The sequence below is a fragment of the Oncorhynchus tshawytscha genome, linkage group LG11 (genome assembly GCF_018296145.1).
Source record: "Oncorhynchus tshawytscha isolate Ot180627B linkage group LG11, Otsh_v2.0, whole genome shotgun sequence".
NCBI classification, from domain to species: Eukaryota; Metazoa; Chordata; class Actinopteri; order Salmoniformes; family Salmonidae; genus Oncorhynchus; species Oncorhynchus tshawytscha.
The window spans coordinates 39,955,717-39,972,744 of record NC_056439.1 but is presented as its reverse complement, the minus strand read 5'-3'; the positions used below and the strand labels follow the sequence as shown (position 1 = coordinate 39,972,744).

General features: G+C 42.2%; 1 protein-coding gene across 1 annotated transcript; it reads left to right on the top strand.

Annotated features, from left to right (window-relative positions):
• The first annotated feature begins 2,314 nt into the window (after positions 1 to 2,314).
• LOC112262329 (C-C chemokine receptor type 6) lies at positions 2,315 to 16,371 on the top strand. Its single transcript, XM_024438003.2, has 4 exons — positions 2,315 to 2,550; positions 14,525 to 14,867; positions 14,994 to 15,404; positions 15,522 to 16,371. The coding sequence occupies exons 2-4, from the start codon at positions 14,535 to 14,537 to the stop codon at positions 15,900 to 15,902; spliced, it is 1,125 nt and encodes a 374-aa protein (XP_024293771.1). The 5' UTR covers positions 2,315 to 2,550; positions 14,525 to 14,534; the 3' UTR covers positions 15,903 to 16,371.
• Positions 16,372 to 17,028: the final 657 nt, after the last annotated feature.

Sequence of the window (17,028 nt, the reverse complement as noted above, 5' to 3'; positions counted from 1 at the left end):
TCCGGCAACTGAATGATAGAAAGAACAACCAGCCGGCTTGGGTAGCAACCCTAGATTTGTGTCAGAACTATATTTTGTGGAAAGATGAAATAGTACTTTAAGGATCTGCCCCTTTAAATTTTTTTTTTGCCTAAAATGACATACCCAAATCTAACTGCTGTAGCTCAGGCACTGAAGCAAGGATATGCATATTCTTGGTACCATTTGAAAGGAATAACTTTGAAGTTTGTGGAAATGTGAAAGGAATGTAGGAGAATATAACACATTAGATCTGGTTAAAGATAATACAAAGAAAAAAACAACCATATTTTTTTTTTTTGTACCATCATCTTTGAAATGCAAGAGAAAGGTCATAATGTATTATTCCAGCCCAGGTACAATTTAGATTTTGGCCACTATTTGGCAGCGGTGTATGTGCAACGTTTTAGACTGATCCAATGAACTATTGCATTTCAGATCTTAAAAAAAAAACAAGCCTGCCCAAATGTGCCTAATTTGTTTATTAAATACTTTCATGTTCAAAATTGCGCACTCTCCTCAAACAATAGCATGGTGTTCTTTCACTGTAATAGCTACTGTAAATTGGACCGTGCAGTTCGATTAACAAGAATTTAAGCTTTCTGCCAATATCAGATATGTCTATGTCCTGGGAAATGTTCTTGTTACTTACAACCTAATTCTAATCGCATTAGCCTACGTTAGCTCAACCGTCGCATGAAGGGACACTGATCCTGAATAAGATTTTATTGAAATTATGTCAGTCATTATTTGAATATGTTGGTAACCCGTTGTATAAAAGTGATAATTCCCACAAAGCCGAGGTTTGGAGGATATATTGGCACGGTTGGCCCTACAACACCCGTGCCAATATCCTCCAAACACCAGCTTCTTAGGCATTATCACTTAATTAACCCAATTCACCTAACCTGCTACTTAAATTCACCTGACTTTTGTCGTTTTAGTTCTCCTAACCTTTGCCATTAGTTCCCCTAACCACCAACATTTGTCTTTAGTTCCCCTAACCGCCAAAGTAAACTCTCCCCATAATTATCTTTGGTTGTTAGTGCAAGCAACCTGGTCTAAGATAAAGATGTGCAATACTATACATCCTCCAAGATGTATGAAAAGTTATGGAATTCAATTCCTTATTTTTCATTTATTTTTTATTTATTATATATATTTACCCCTTTTCCTCTCAATTTCATGGTATCCAATTGGTAGTTACATCGCTGCAACTCCTATACGGACTTGGGAGAGGCGAAGGTTGAGAGCTGTACGTCCTCCGAAACACAACCAAGCCAAGCCGCACTGCTTCTTGACACAACTCCCACTTAACCCGAAATGTGTCTTTGGAAACACCGTACACCTGGCGACCGTGTCAGTGTGCATTGTGCCTGGCCCGCCACAGGAGTCGCTAGTGCGCGATGGGACAAGAACATTGGTGCCGACCAAACCCTCCCCTAACTCAGATGACACTGGGCCAATTGTGCGCTGCCCCATGGGTATCCCGGTCGCGGCCGGCTGCGACAGAGCCCGGACTCAAACCAGGATCTCCAGTGGCACAGCTAGCACTGCGATGCAGTGCCTTAGACCACTGCACCAATCGGGAGGCCTGGCATTCAAGTCTTAATCTATTGTATGACCGAGTACGACATATGATACTATACGATATAAAAAAAATTAAAAAGTTATATCCAAACTGTGTCAAGTGGGAATTGTGTGCCGTAAAAGCCTAATCACTGGGCAAAACTTGTCTCAATAGTTGTAAAAGCATACATACATTTCAGATATGTTGGCCCTCCCTGCTGGCCATATTGGGGAAGTTCGAGTTTCAAATACATTACAGTAATTCATTCACATGGATCCCAGCCCTATTCACTTTTGGAAAGGATTTAATAAGTATAAGTAATGCTATTGCCATAGTGCTTATTCCCATCATATCCTTTCAGATGCTGTTCCTAGGGTGTTGGTCTAGGGTCCATGTTCGCATGAATGTCAAGTAATCTAATTATAAACATGACCAGTGCTTGTTGTGTGCTCAAACTGTAAAAGTTAGATTTTAATGTGAAGCTGGGAATGTCCCAGGGATGCCATACTGTGTACTGTTTCATTTCAGAGCGTGTGTTACATGAAAGCCTTTCTGTATCTTTGAACACAGGTGGGATTTAGATGTGCAGGAGACAAGACCAAAAGAGGAGAGATGAGATAAGCATTGATCAGATAAGCTATGCAGAAGCTGTTAGCTGTGGGGATTCCACCTCCCAGTAAATACACAACCAACCACACTGAACCTCTGTGTCCACCTCCCCACCACACAAACAAACAGTAACTTCAGCCTGCCAAGAGAGTCAGGTAGCCTGTTGTTGTAGTTGCTATAACAGGAGTACTCTCAACTCAAGCTCATATTTCTAGGCATCGTAGTTTACAGGATTGACCAGCCTTTGTCTGATTTGACTTGGAGGACTTTATTTTGGAGAAAACCTGGCCAGAAAGTACTTCACCAATTGTTTTGTATCCCAGCAACCTGTTCTCCCAACGACTTTTCTACAGGTATGTACTGATCATTTACTAAATGTATTTGAAATAATCTAGTTCTCAGTTACAACTGAAAATAAAAATGTTCGGCAATGAATGTGGCACATCAAAACTCAAGCAGGGTTGAGTAGGTTATTTCCTACATGTAGTCCGCTACAGTTACTATGTAGTTAACTGTCCAAAATTGTAATCAGTAACGTCATTTTTTGATTACTTTCCGTTACTTTTGGATCACTTTTCCCCTAAGAGGCATTAGAAGAAGACAAAAAGAATCCATCAAACACATTTGGTGTGTCATCATAGTGGTCTTGGACTTGTGGTCTGATATGATCGAACAAACTTTAAAGGTCTAATGCAGCCGTTTTTATCTCAATATCAAATAATTTCCGGTACTTAGGTTAGATGACATGAAAATAGAGCTCTTTGGCCATGCACATCAAACTCCACAAAGAAATGGTTAATTGGCCACAAAATTCTACATTTGGCCATCTCAGGCTCCAGACTTGAAACCCATTGAAAACCTATGATTTGAATTGAAGAGGACAGTCCCGAAGTGCAGATGAAGGGTATCAAGGATCTGAAAGGATTCTGTATGGAGCAATGGTCAAAGAATCTGTCCCAGTGCCACTAGAGATTCTGGCTTCAAGTCTAGGCCCTGTTGCAGCTGACCGCAACCAGGAGACCCATGGGGGATGCACTATTTGCCCAGCGTCTTCCAGGTTAGGGGAGGGTTTGGCCGGCAGGGATGTCCTTGTCCCATTGCACACTAGAAACTCCTGTGGAGGGCCGGGCGCAGTGCACATTGACACGGTCACCAGGTGCACAATGTTTCCTCTGACACATTGGTGACGCTGGCTTACGGGTTAAGTGGGCATTGTGTCAAGAAGCAGTGCAGCTTGGTTGGGTTGTGTTTTGGAGGACGCACGGCTCTCGACCTTTGCCTCTCTCTCTCTCTCGAGTCCATACGGAGTTTCAGCGATGAGACAATTGGATACCACGAAATTGGGGAGAAAAAGGGGTAAAAGTACAAAAATATAAATAAATAAAACCGGCCCAACGTGTTCTCCAATTCACAAGACATTTGAGTTGAAAGGCTCAGTGCTGTTATTGTTGAAGTATTGAAAGGTATTGAAAACAGGGGTGTCAATTTTGTCCCTTTGTTGTTTTTTTAGGGGTAGATCAGCTTTAATAGTGCAGATTGATTGTAGATTCCATCAATGTAATATTTTGCATCATTTCCAATCCCCCATATATACTTTTTTATTCATCACAATTTTGGTCTTTAATGCCGAGAAACACGTTTCTTACTTTCCTCCTTCCACTTGCCACTTCCATTTTAGCTGTAGTGTTGCAATTAGTATGGTTGTAATTGAGTAGAGCAGAAATTCCCATATATTTTTGTTAGCTGCATGTGTGACATAACTATTACATGTTCAAGAGAATCTCTCCCTCTCTCTGAGCAAACGATTAGTTAAAAAAAATATAATTTACATTTTTTTTTGCTTACAATATAGCTCTGTATTTGAATCGTTTATTTTATACAGTCATTTTTGCTCTTCTTTATCAAAGGTGTCAATCATTTCAGAACCCACTGTGTACACAGTTGAAGTCGGAAGTTTACATACACCTTAGCAAAATACATTTAAACTCAGTTTTTCACAATACCTGACATTTAGTAAAACTTCCCTGTCTTAGGTCAGTTAGTATCACCACTTTATTTTAAGAATGTGAAAGGTAAGAATAATAGTAGAGAGAATGATTTATTTCAGCTTTTATTTATTTAATCACATTCCCAGTGGGTCAGAAGTTTACATACACTCAATGAGTATTTGGTAGCATTGCCTTTAAATTGTTGATCTTGGGACAAACGTTGCGGGTACCCTTCCACAAGCTTCCCACAATAAGTTGGGTGAATTTTGGCCCATTCCTTCTGACAGAGCTGGTGTAACTGAGTCAGGTTTATAGGCCTCCTTGCACACCCTTGCTTTTTCAGTTCTGCCCACACATTTTCTATAGGATTGAGGTCAGGGCTTTGTGATGGCCACTCCAATACCTTGAATTTGTTGTCCTTAAGCCATTTTGCCACAAATTTGGAAGTATGCGTGGGGTCATTGTCCATTTAGAAGACCCATTTGTGACCAAGCTTTAACTTCCTGACTAATGTCTTGAGAAGTTGCTTCAATATATCCACATCATTTTCCCACCTCATAATGCCATCTATTTTGTGAAGTGCACCAGTCCCTCCTGCTGCAAAGCACCCTTGCAAGCCTCCCCCTTTTTCCTCTGAACATAACGATGGTCATTGTGGCCAAACAATTCTATTTTTGTTTCATCAGACCAGAGGGCATTTCTCCAAAAGGTAAGATCTTTGTCCCCATGAGCAGAGCAGTTGTAAACCGTAGTCTGGCTTTTTTATGGCAGTTTTGGAGCAGTGGCTTCTTCCTTGCTGAGCAGCCTTTCAGGTTATGTCGATATAGGTCTTGTTTTAATGTGGATTTAGATACTTTTGTGCTGTTGTTCTGGTATTGATTTGCACTTTTCGCATCAAAGTACGTTCATCTCTAGGAGACAGAACGCGTCTCCTTCCGGCTGCGTGGTGCCATGGTGTTTATACTTGCGTACCACTGTTTGTACAGATGAACATGGTACCTTCAGGCATTTGGAAATTGCTCCCAAGGATGAACCAGACTTGTGGAGGGCTACATTTTTTTTCTGAAGTCTTGGCTGATTTCTTTTGATTTTCCCATGATGTCAAGCAATGAGGCACTGAGTTTGAAGGTACACCTTGAAATACATCCACAGGTACACCTCCAATTGACTCAAATTATGTCATTTAGAAGTTTTAGAATCAGAAGCTTCTAAAGTCATGACATCATTTTCTGGAATTTTTCAAGCTGTTTATTAAAGGCACAGTCAACTTAGTGTACGTAAACTTCTGACCAACTGGAATTGTGATACTGTGAATTATAAGGGAAAAATATGTTTGTAAACAATTGTTGGAAAAATGACTTGTGTGATGCACAAAGTAGATGTCCTAATCGACTTGCCAAAACAATAGTCTGTTAACAAGAAATGTGTGGAGTCGTTGAAAAACGAGATTTAATGACTCCAACCTAAGTATATGTACACTTCCGACTTCAACTGTGTAATATGGTGTATGTAGTTCAATGTTTTTTACTCTCAAACTCTTTTCAGTAATTTTTAAAATTCTTATCAAACAGAAGTGAAACCATAGTAGTATTAGTGTTGACTCCTGATAACAGTCTGTGAGCTGATTCTCAATGTGCTTATCTTTGATTATGACCAGCAGGCTCCACTAGCGCCACTTTGACCCGTTTTAGTCAGATGCCCTGTACAATGTGTCTGAGTATCTATTATCAAATCAAATTTATTTATAAAGCCCTTCTTACATCAGCTGATATATCAAAGTGCTGTACAGAAACCCAGCCTAAAACCCCAAACAGTAAGCAATGCAGGTGTAGAGGCATGGTGGCTAGGAAAAACTCCCTAGAAAGGCCTTAACCTAGGAACAAACCCAGAGAGGAACCAGGCTGAGGGATGGCCAGTCCTCTTCTGGCTGTGCCGGGTAGAAATTATAACAGAACTTGGCCAAGATGTTCAAATGTTCATAAATGACCAGCATGGTCAAATAATAGTAATTACAGTGAACAGGTCAGAGTTCCATAGCTGCAGGCAGAACAGTTGAAACTGGAGCAGCAGCACGGCCAGGTGGACTGGGGACAACAAGGAGTCATCATGCCAGGTAGTCTTAAGGCATGGTCCTAGGGCTCGGGTCCTCCTTAGAGAGAGAAAGAAAGAAAGAGAGAAAGAGAGAATTAGAGAGAATTAGAGAGAGCATACTTAAATTCACACAGGACACCGGATAAGACAGGAGAAATACTCCAGATATAACAGACCCTAGCCCCCCGACACAAACTACTGCAGCATAAATACTGGAGGCTGAGACAGGAGGGGTCAGGAGACACTGTGGCCCCATCTAATGATACCCCCGGACAGGGTCAAACAGGCAGGATATAACCCCACCCACTTTGCCAAAGCACAGTCCCCACACCACTAGAGGGATATCTTCAACCACCAACTTACCATCTTGAGACAAGGCCGAGTATAGCCCACAAAGATCTCCGCTATGGCACAACCCAAGGGGGGGCACCAACCCAGACAGGAAGACCACGTCAGTGACTCAACCCACTCAAGTGACGCACCCCTCCTAGGGAAGGCATGGAAGAGCACCAGTAAGCCAGTGACTCAGCCCCTGTAATAGGGTTAGAGGCAGAGAATCCCAGTGGAAAGAGGGGAACCGGCCAGGCAGAGACAGCAAGGGCGATTCGTTGCTCCAGTGCCTTTCCGTTCACCTTCACACTCCTGGGCCAGACTACACTCAATCATAGGACCTACTGAAGAGATGAGTCTTCAATAAAGACTTAAAGGATGAGACTGAGTCTGCGTCTCTCACATGGGTAGGCAGACCATTCCATAAAAATGGAGCTCTATAGGAGAAAGCCCTGCCTCCAGCTGTTTGCTTAGAAATTCTAGGGACAATTAGGAGGCCTGCGTCTTGTGACCGTAGCATATGTGTAGGTATATATGGCAGGACCAAATCAGAAAGATAGGTAGGAGCAAGCCCATGTAATGCTTTGTAGGTTAATAAGACTCCAGCTTCAGTAATTTTTGCAATTCGTTCCAGTCATTGGCAGCAGAGAACTTGAAGGAAAGGCGGCCAAAGGAGGTGTTGGCTTCGGGGATGACCAGTGAAATATACCTGCTGGAGCGCGGTAAGCACCATGGTCTTGTAGTCAACCGTTATTTCCAGTGGTGGACAAAGTCGTTCACAGAGAGGTAGGAGGGAAGAAAGAAGAAAGAGTAGCTGGAGTAGCAGTGTTCTCTAGGGTGATCCATGTCTCTGTCAGGGCAAAAAGTTAAGGGACTGAAGAGCAGTGTCATGACGTTGGTCTGGGCGTATGTTTATGACAGTCATAAATACTTCTCCCCCCTTTTTCTTCTCTCTACCCTACTGATGTGACATTTGAAAATCCTTTGGTTAACATAGAGATTCTGGGAACATCAGAAGGTTTGGGAAAATGAACTATATTCTGATAATCCGACTAATTGAACATATGCGGTGGTACTTAATGAATATGTCAGTTCGGTTGTCATCTGAGACATTCTCATCAATGATGTCGATGTTCATCGACTACAGCTCGGCATTCAACACCATAGTACCCTCCAAGCTCGTCATCAAGCTCGAGACCCTGGGTCTCGACCCCGCCCTGTGCAACTGGGTACTGGACTTCCTGACGGGCCGCCCCCAGGTGGTGAGGGTAGGCAACAACATCTCCTCCCCGCTGATCCTCAACACTGGGGCCCCACAAGGGTGCGTTCTGAGCCCTCTCCTGTACTCCCTGTTCACCCACGACTGCGTGGCCACGCACGCCTCCAACTCAATCATCAAATTTGCGGACGACACAACAGTGGTAGGCTTGATTACCAACAACGACGAGACGGCCTACAGGGAGGAGGTGAGGGCCCTCGGAGTGTGGTGTCAGGAAAATAACCTCACACTCAACGTCAACAAAACTAAGGAGATGATTGTGGACTTCAGAAAACAGCAGAGGGAACACCCCCCCCATCCACATCGATGGAACAGTAGTGGAGAGGGTAGCAAGTTTTAAGTTCCTCGGCATACACATCACAGACAAACTGAATTGGTCCACTCACACAGACAGCATCGTGAAGAAGGCGCAGCAGCGCCTCTTCAACTTCAGGAGGCTGAAGAAATTTGGCTTGTCACCAAAAGCACTCACAAACTTCTACAGATGCACAATCGAGAGCATCCTGGCGGGCTGTATCACCGCCTGGTATGGCAACTGCACCGCCCTCAACCGTAAGGCTCTCCAGAGGGTAGTGAGGTCTGCACAACGCATCACCGGGGGCAAACTACCTGCACTCCAGGACACCTACACCACCCGATGCTACAGGAAGGCCATAAAGATCATCAAGGACATCAACCACCCGAGCCACTGCCTGTTCACCCCGCTGTCATCCAGAAGGCGAGGTCAGTACAGGTGCATCAAAGCTGGGACCGAGAGACTGAAAAACAGCTTCTATCTCAAGGCCATCAGACTGTTAAACAGCCACCACTAACATTGAGTGGCTGCTGCCAACACACTGTCAATGACACTGACTCAACTCCAGCCACTTTAATAATGGGAATTGATGGGAAATGATGTAAATATATCACTAGCCACTTTAAACAATGCTACCTTATATAATGTTACTTACCCTACATTATTCATCTCATATGCATACGTATATACTGTACTCTATATCATCGACTGCATCCTTATGTAATACATGTATCACTAGCCACTTTAACTATGCCACTTGGTTTACATACTCATCTCATATGTATATACTGTACTCGATATCATCTACTGTATCTTGCCTATGCTGCTCTGTACCATCACTCATTCATATATCCTTATGTACATATTCTTTATCCCCTTACACTGTGTATAAGACAGTAGTTTTTTGGAATTGTTAGTTAGATTACTTGTTCGATATTACTGCATTGTCGGAACTAGAAGCACAAGCATTTCGCTACACTCGCATTAACATCTGCATGTGACAAATAAAATTAGATTTGATTTGATTTGATAGGATGACAAACTCTACAGTGGAAAGTCTGCACATTGTAGTTATCGGATTCACATGGAATTGTTGTTTAATTTAAATTGTTGACTATAAAATTATTGGTGAAAAGATTAAATGTAATTTTAGCCTCCAAATGAGAGATTTGGGTTTTCATAAGGTTAGTGCTCTGCTTAATCAGTGGCCCGCCCCTGTGAAGAGACATGGGTTATAAAACTTTTCAAACACACCCTTCTCGCTCCACTATATAAAGCCTTGACGAAAATGTAACCTCCTGTTCCGAGGATGTGAGGACGCCAGTCCATATGTTAAATGTACAAACATGTTATCTGTTCCGAGGATGTGAGGACGACGGTCCGATGTCAGAATGGTTCAGATAATAACTACAGAACGAAGCCAACCTCAGCATGAGCTTTGGTTGCGAAAGGTATGAACTTTGAACTCTTATTCACTACAGAAGTGATACCTCCTAGCCTTTGAGTTAGCAACAGCAGCTGCAAACGTGGGCAAGGAAAGCACAGACAGAGTATCCCGTCTACCACACAGCAATGTTACTACAACGTATCCATTTTACCCCCACATTCTTCAAAGGACTCGGTTGGGCAACACGGCCTTCCATCTACCACCAACCTACCGAAGCGCAGCTCAGAGTAAATATTTATTGCATTTTCCTTTTCCAAATAGGCGGTAATTTAGAATGCATAAAATACTGTATTTACGATAGAGACATCGCTTCTCCCTTTGTTCCTCCGTCTTCCCGCTCGAACCCAGCCCCCTTTTCTTTTGTGTAACCAGCTGTCATATCTGTTCCGTCCGCTAGGGACGTTTTCCTTTATGACGTAATTTGTAATCAAGATAGGATTAATTCTGTGTATATGTAATTCGTTAGGTATTTAGTAAATAAATAATTAAACAATTTTGTATTGCTGATTCAACTTGTTAGCCAGGGTTTGTGAAGACAACCAAGAATTTACAACTTTCAGATGAGACTGAAATAAGGGGACGATTAATATTGACTGCTATTGATGTAAAATATTACTAGGTCTAAGAGTTTATTCCGAAGATAACAGCTCTATAAATATTATTTTGTGGTGCCCCGACTTTGTAGTTAATTATATTTACATGATTAGCTCAATCAGGTAATATTAATTACAAAGAAAGGAATTTATAGAATAGCATGTCATATCACTTAATCCGGCATAGCCAAAGACACGACAGTAGCATAGGCTGAGATGAACTCGGCGTTCTTGACCACAGATCAGCAGTTCCAAATGCTGCCTGAGACTCGGAATTCCACTTGGGTTGTGCGCGCAGGGTACACTAAATTAGAAGGATTGCAGCCAAGGGGTGGGGAGCTTGTGTAAAGCCTACAGGGAGAGGTGCGAAGGTATAGAAAACACATAGTTGACAAAGCTACAAAAGAGCAAAATTTGATAATCTGTAAATAACTAGGCAAAATACTCAGGTGAGAGAGTGGTGTGGAGCCTTCCTCTCTTTCCTTCCTCGAACTCTTCAGAATAACTCAAACCGTCTTTGTTTCGGCTACGGTCTTAGTTAAGACAAAACCGCCACTGACATGACCGACACTTACAGATGCTGCTGAGAAACTAGGGGAGACTGAAGAACTAACTCTAATTGCTAATAGCCTAGCACAGGTGGAGAGCACACTTCCCTGTACTAATTGCTAATTTGTCCCCACCCCCACATTCCTGGTTGATGTGTCAATAACTATCGGCAAATTATGCACAGTCAGCAGTTCACACTGCCAGTAGGCCACTGGGAAGACAGGCAGCAGTTAAAGTAGATGGCCCTAGCTAACAAAAAGATAGTACTAGACCACAAAAGATAAAGAGACAAAAAAAATATACTTATAGATTGAAGTATGACAATGCCCCCGTGCACAAAACATAGTCCATACAGAAATTGTTTGTTGAGAGTAGTGTGGAAGAACTTGACTGGCCTGCACAGAGCCCTAACCTCAACCCCATCGAGCACCTTTGAGATGAATTGGAACGCCGACTGCAATCCAGGCCTAATCACCCAACATCAGTGCCCGACCTCACAAATGTTCTTATGGCTGAATGGAAGCAAGTCCCCGCAGCAATGTTCCAACATCTAGTGGAAAGCCTTCCAAAAAGAGTGGAGGCTGTTAAAGCAGCAAAGGGGGGACCAACTCCATATTAATGTCCATGATTTTGGAGATGTTCGACGAGCAGGTGTCCACATATATGGAATGCTATAAGGCATCCAGACCTTATGAAATTTGCACAGTATACCCTTGTAATAAATCAAATCTAGTGACACATAACTTTACATTTCTGCCATCCATTTTGACATTGTGGAAGGATAACAAACATTCCAATTAATTGCAATGCATTTCATACCCGCTATACTGTAAATGCTAGGTTACACTGTTTCTTCTGATAACAGTCTCCAGTATCAACATTTCCAAGCAAACAAAAACAGGGAGGGAGAATCTGTAGACATGCTAAGATAAAATAACACTCTTTGCCAGAATTCGCTCAGCATTCACCAGAGCATAACATATGCAATAACATTGAAATATATCCCCTTTTGTCTTTTATACCTCCAGTAGAGGAATTACATATCTGAGTGCATGGTGTTCAGTTTCTAAGGATGGTCTTGAACTAAAGTAATTTATGTCTGAGATGATACATGGATTGGTTATTCAAACATATCTGTATCCATTCATCATCATCATCAGTAGTGTCTCCCAGCTCTTCCTCACATTTTGTTTGTGTCATCGGTAAAAGCCTCTGTCAACCCTTGATACAGTTTGGAAATCAACTTGAGGTTTGTCACACGGTTTTAAAATAGTTTCAATCTTTAAAGCTCCTGGCTTGTCCAGTGTTTGCTGCGCAGAGAGAATAAAGATGCAACATCTGCAAAAATTTACCTCAAAGCCATCACAGACGGGTCATCCCTGCTTCCCTGACCCTGCTGAGACCCCTGTCACCATCTGATCCTGGTGTACATTTATACATTATCCAAGAATAGAATCAATGGTTCAATAATTGAAATGACCATTATTCCCAGATCCCAGACTGTAACCTACCTATCAACTCAAGATGGAACTTTGTATCCATTCACTGATTGTGATAATATACTTCAAAATTCACCTCCGCTCCGAAGACTGGTCTTCCCTGGCTGTCTGACCCGGCTGGGACACCTGTCACCATTTGATCCTGCTAAGACATGACAGTGAAGGCTGTAGAGCTGTTTATACCGTGTCAGTGTGAAAAGTAGGGAATTAGCTAGGGAAACTGACAAATCAATAATGTTACATTGACTGTGATTGGGGCTGTGATCACTGACTGTGAATTGGGCAATTGAGTTAGCCAACTTTTGGCAATTAGCCAACATTTGGCGTTATCCAACTGGCGAAAACGAGCCAAGTTCATTTACTTCTGTTGAAACCGGACAAAACAAAGTGGTGTCCCTGCGGTCCTAAATCCACTCGGCTGAAACCGCCAAACAGCCTGACCGCTCTGGTACTAAAGCACACCGATGCCGCTTTTTGTATCACAATGCAATGATAAACTGTGGGGTGGGGGTCCAAATGCAATTTTAGGATGTGTGTGTGTGGCCCCTGGCCACAACAAAGTGGAATTCAGAAAATATACATTACCGGTCAAAAGTTTTAGAACACCTACTCATTCAAGGGTTTTTCTTTATTTTTACTATTTTCTACAATGTAGAATAATAGTGAAAACATCGAAACTATGAAATAACACATATGGAATCATGTAGTAACCAAAAAAGTGTTAAACATTTTATATATGACAAGGTAGGGGGGTACAGACAATAGCCCTATTTGGTAAAAGTCCATTTCATGGCAAGAAAAGCTCAAATAAGCAAAGAGAAATGACAGTCCATCATTACTTTAAGACACAAATGTAAGTCAATGCGGAAAATTTCAAGAACTTTGAAAGTTTCAAGTGCAGTCGCAAAAACCATCAAGCACTATCATGAAACTGGCTCTCATGAGGACCGCCACATGACTGGAAGACCCAGAGTTACCTCTGCTGCACAGGATAAGTTCATTAGAGTTACCAGCCTCAGAAATTGCAGCCCAAATAAATGCTCCACAGAGTTCAAGTAACAGATACATCAACATAAACTGTTCAGAGGAGACTGTGTGAATCAGGCCTTTATGGTCGAATTGCTGCAAAGAAACCATTACTAAAGGACACCAATAAGAAGAAGACTTGCTTGGGCCAATAAACACGAGCAATGGACATTAGACCGGTGGAAATCTGTCCTTTGGTCTGGAGTCCAAATGGGAAATACACATGATCTCCGCATGTGTATTTCCTACTGTAAAGCATGGAGGAGGAGGTGTTATGGCGTGGGGGTGCTTTGCTGGTTAGTGTCTGTGATTTATTTAGAATTCAAGGCACACTTAACCAGCATGGCTACCACAGCATTCTGCAGTAATACACCATCCCATCTGGTTTGGGCTTAGTGGGACTATCATTTGTTTTTAAACAGGACAATGACCCAACACACCTCCAGGCTGTGTAAGGGCAATTTTACCAAGAAGGAGAGTGATGGAGTGCTGCATCAGATGACCTGGCCTCCACAATCCTCCACAAACACAACCAAATTGAGATAGTTTGTGATGAGTCGAACCGCAGATTGAAGGAAAAGCAGCCAACAAGTGCTCAGCATTTGTGGGAACTCCTTCAAGACTGTTGGAAAAAGCGTTCCAGGGGAGGCTGGTTGAGAGAATGGCATTAGTGTGAAAAGCTGTCATCGAGGCAAAGGGTAGCTATTTGAAGAATCTCAAATATAAAATATATTTTGATTTGATGAACACTTCTTTGGTTATTATATGATTCCATATGTGTTATTTCATAGTTGTGATGTCTTCACTATTATTCTACAATGTAGAAAATAGTAAAATAAAGAAAAACCCTTGAATGAGTAGGTGTTCTAAAACTTTTGACCTGTAGTGTATATATTGCAAATTCTTAACATAATGTACAAATTGGATGATGGACATCCACAAATGTATACATACCATACGAAATGTAACATATCATACTAAATGGAGGGAGACAGATTTACATAGACATTTACTATGTTACATCTATCCCAGAGTCCAAGTTGCAGCGCTCTACAGTATGTGTAAAATAAGAAATGTCACATTGTAGCTACAGGCTAGTTCACAAATACTGTGATGTTTATCTCTTCTTTTTTGTCATGGACTTGATTGTACAACATTAAAGAGTAATTGAATGACTAAATCATTATAGAAGACTACAATTTTCTACAGCAAAATATGTCTTCTCCACAGGTGATAAAACATGAATGAGACATTCACAGATGCATATGATTATGACATCACAGAAAACGACACTAATGATTATCCAGATGATAACGAATATATCTGTAACCTGAATCCCAACCGTGATATGGAGATAGTCATACAGACCTACTTCCATTCCTTCATCTGTGCATTCGGTTTCTGTGGCAATGCATTGGTGATAGTCACATATGCCTTCTACAAGAAAGCCAAGACCATGACGGACGTGTACCTTCTGAACGTGGCGGTGGCAGACCTGCTCTTCATCGTGGCCCTACCTCTCATAATTTACAATGAGCAGCATGACTGGAGCATGGGCTCAGTGGCCTGCAAGGTAGGGAGTTCTCACAGTTCCTAATGAAGTTCCCAATACAGGTTCTAAAGTTCAACATTTGTTCCTTTCCACATTGCATGGACAATAATGTTTTTCTTCATTTTCTTCATTATTTGAATTTATAAGGCTTTGAGAGGAGCCTACAGCATCAACCTGTACAGTGGCATGCTCCTGCTGGCCTGCATCAGTGGAGACCGTTACATCTCCATCGTCCAGGCCAGGCGCTCCTTCGGTCTCCGGTCCAAGAACCTGATCTATAGCCGCCTAATCTGTACAGCCATCTGGGCTCTGGCCATAGCCCTGTCCGTCCCCACAGTCATCTACAATGAGCGGGTTGAGGAGACCATCTTGCTGGAAGGGACTATAACCGTGTGTCAGGAGCAGTTCCAAAGTAACAGGACCGCCCGGCTGATGAAGGTGCTGGTGCCTAGCCTGCAGGTGGCCATGGGGTTCTTCCTGCCCCTCCTGGCCATGGTCCTCTGCTATGCCAGCATCCTATGGACCCTACTGAGGGCCCAAAGCACCCAGAGACACAAGGTTTAAATATCCACCAAAATTCCAGTCATAGAATTGGAATGTTTAATTATAAGAATATATTTGTGTCCAAGTAAATGTCTCTTATTGGGTCAATTAAGTTTCCCATCTTCTCTTCAGGCGGTTCGTGTGGTATTAGCCGTGGTGTTGGTCTTCATCGTGTGCCACCTGCCCTACAATGTGGTGCTACTCTACCACACGGTGGCGCTGTTCCAGCAGAGGGAGTGTGAGGTAGAGAAGATTATCCTTACCACCTTCACCATCACCAGGAGCCTGGCCTACCTCCACTGCTGCCTCAACCCCATCCTGTATGCCTTCATCGGGGTCAAGTTCAGGAGCCACTTCAGGAAGATCCTGGAGGACCTGTGGTGCATGGGCAGGAAGTACATCTACCCATCTGGACGCTCCTCACGCATGACCTCTGACCTCTATATCCCAGCACACAAGTCCACCGACGGATCCAACAAATCCAACAAGAATGTCTCGTCGTTTACCATGTGAACATGGGAGTAGGTAGAGATGGCCTCCAATTACTATGGGTGATGATAGCATGGTTAGTCAGGAAATCAAGTAGTGATTTATATTCTGTGTACAGTGTGAGTATTTGTTTGCTACTGTATCTACATAATTTACCTATAGTATTTGCTGTATTAATCCAATTGAATGCTCATTGCTACTCTAATTACAGACAAAAGCCGGGCATTTTACCAGAGAATTTTAGAACATGGACACTGTCTCGTTGGCCTAACGTTATATCCTATTTTGACTTTGGTGAAGGTCATGTTGTTCTTCACGTTACCATCTCTGGTAGACACATACTACAGTCTATCAAATAAAATCTGTTAATTTCTCACATGAACAGGATACAGAAGGTGTGGTGAAATGGTTACTTGCATAGTGGAGTCTTTTGTTTAGACATGTAGCTAGCTAGTTAGCTAAATAATGAAGCATAATCCCAACTCAAAACATTACTACCCTGCATGACACACACACACACACACACACACACACACACACACACACACGATGACATATGCACTATACACACACATGGATTTAGTACTGTAGATATGTGGTAGTGATGGATTAGGGGCCTTAGGGCACACAGTGTGTTGTGAAATCTGTGAAGGTATTGTAATGTTTTTAAAATTGTATAAACTGCCTTAATTTTGCAGGACCCCAGGAAGAATAGCTGCTGCCAAAGCAGCAGCTAATGGGGATCCATAACATAAACAAATCTGGGAGGTAGCTAGCTAGCTAACATTAGACTATAACTAGCAATGCAAATGGCTCTGAGATGCGTATAATATTACTACAAAGATCATACATGTAACATTAGCTAGCTAGGTAACAGTATGCTTTAACTTGAAATGAAAATTACTTATTATACATTTCTAATTTTGCCTATCTGAAAATGTAGTTAGCTAGAATATCTTACCTTTATAAATGAATGGATGCTTCTCCCTCTCTGTCACGGATGCTATGGTTGCAGATGTATAAAACATTTGTCTCTGGATTATATCAGCCTTCTGTGTGTTTTCTTTTCAACTCGCTCTGCATAGTTGCAATCAAACGCCAGAATTTTCTCCATCTCCTTAGCTATCATACTCTAATTCCACCAGCATTC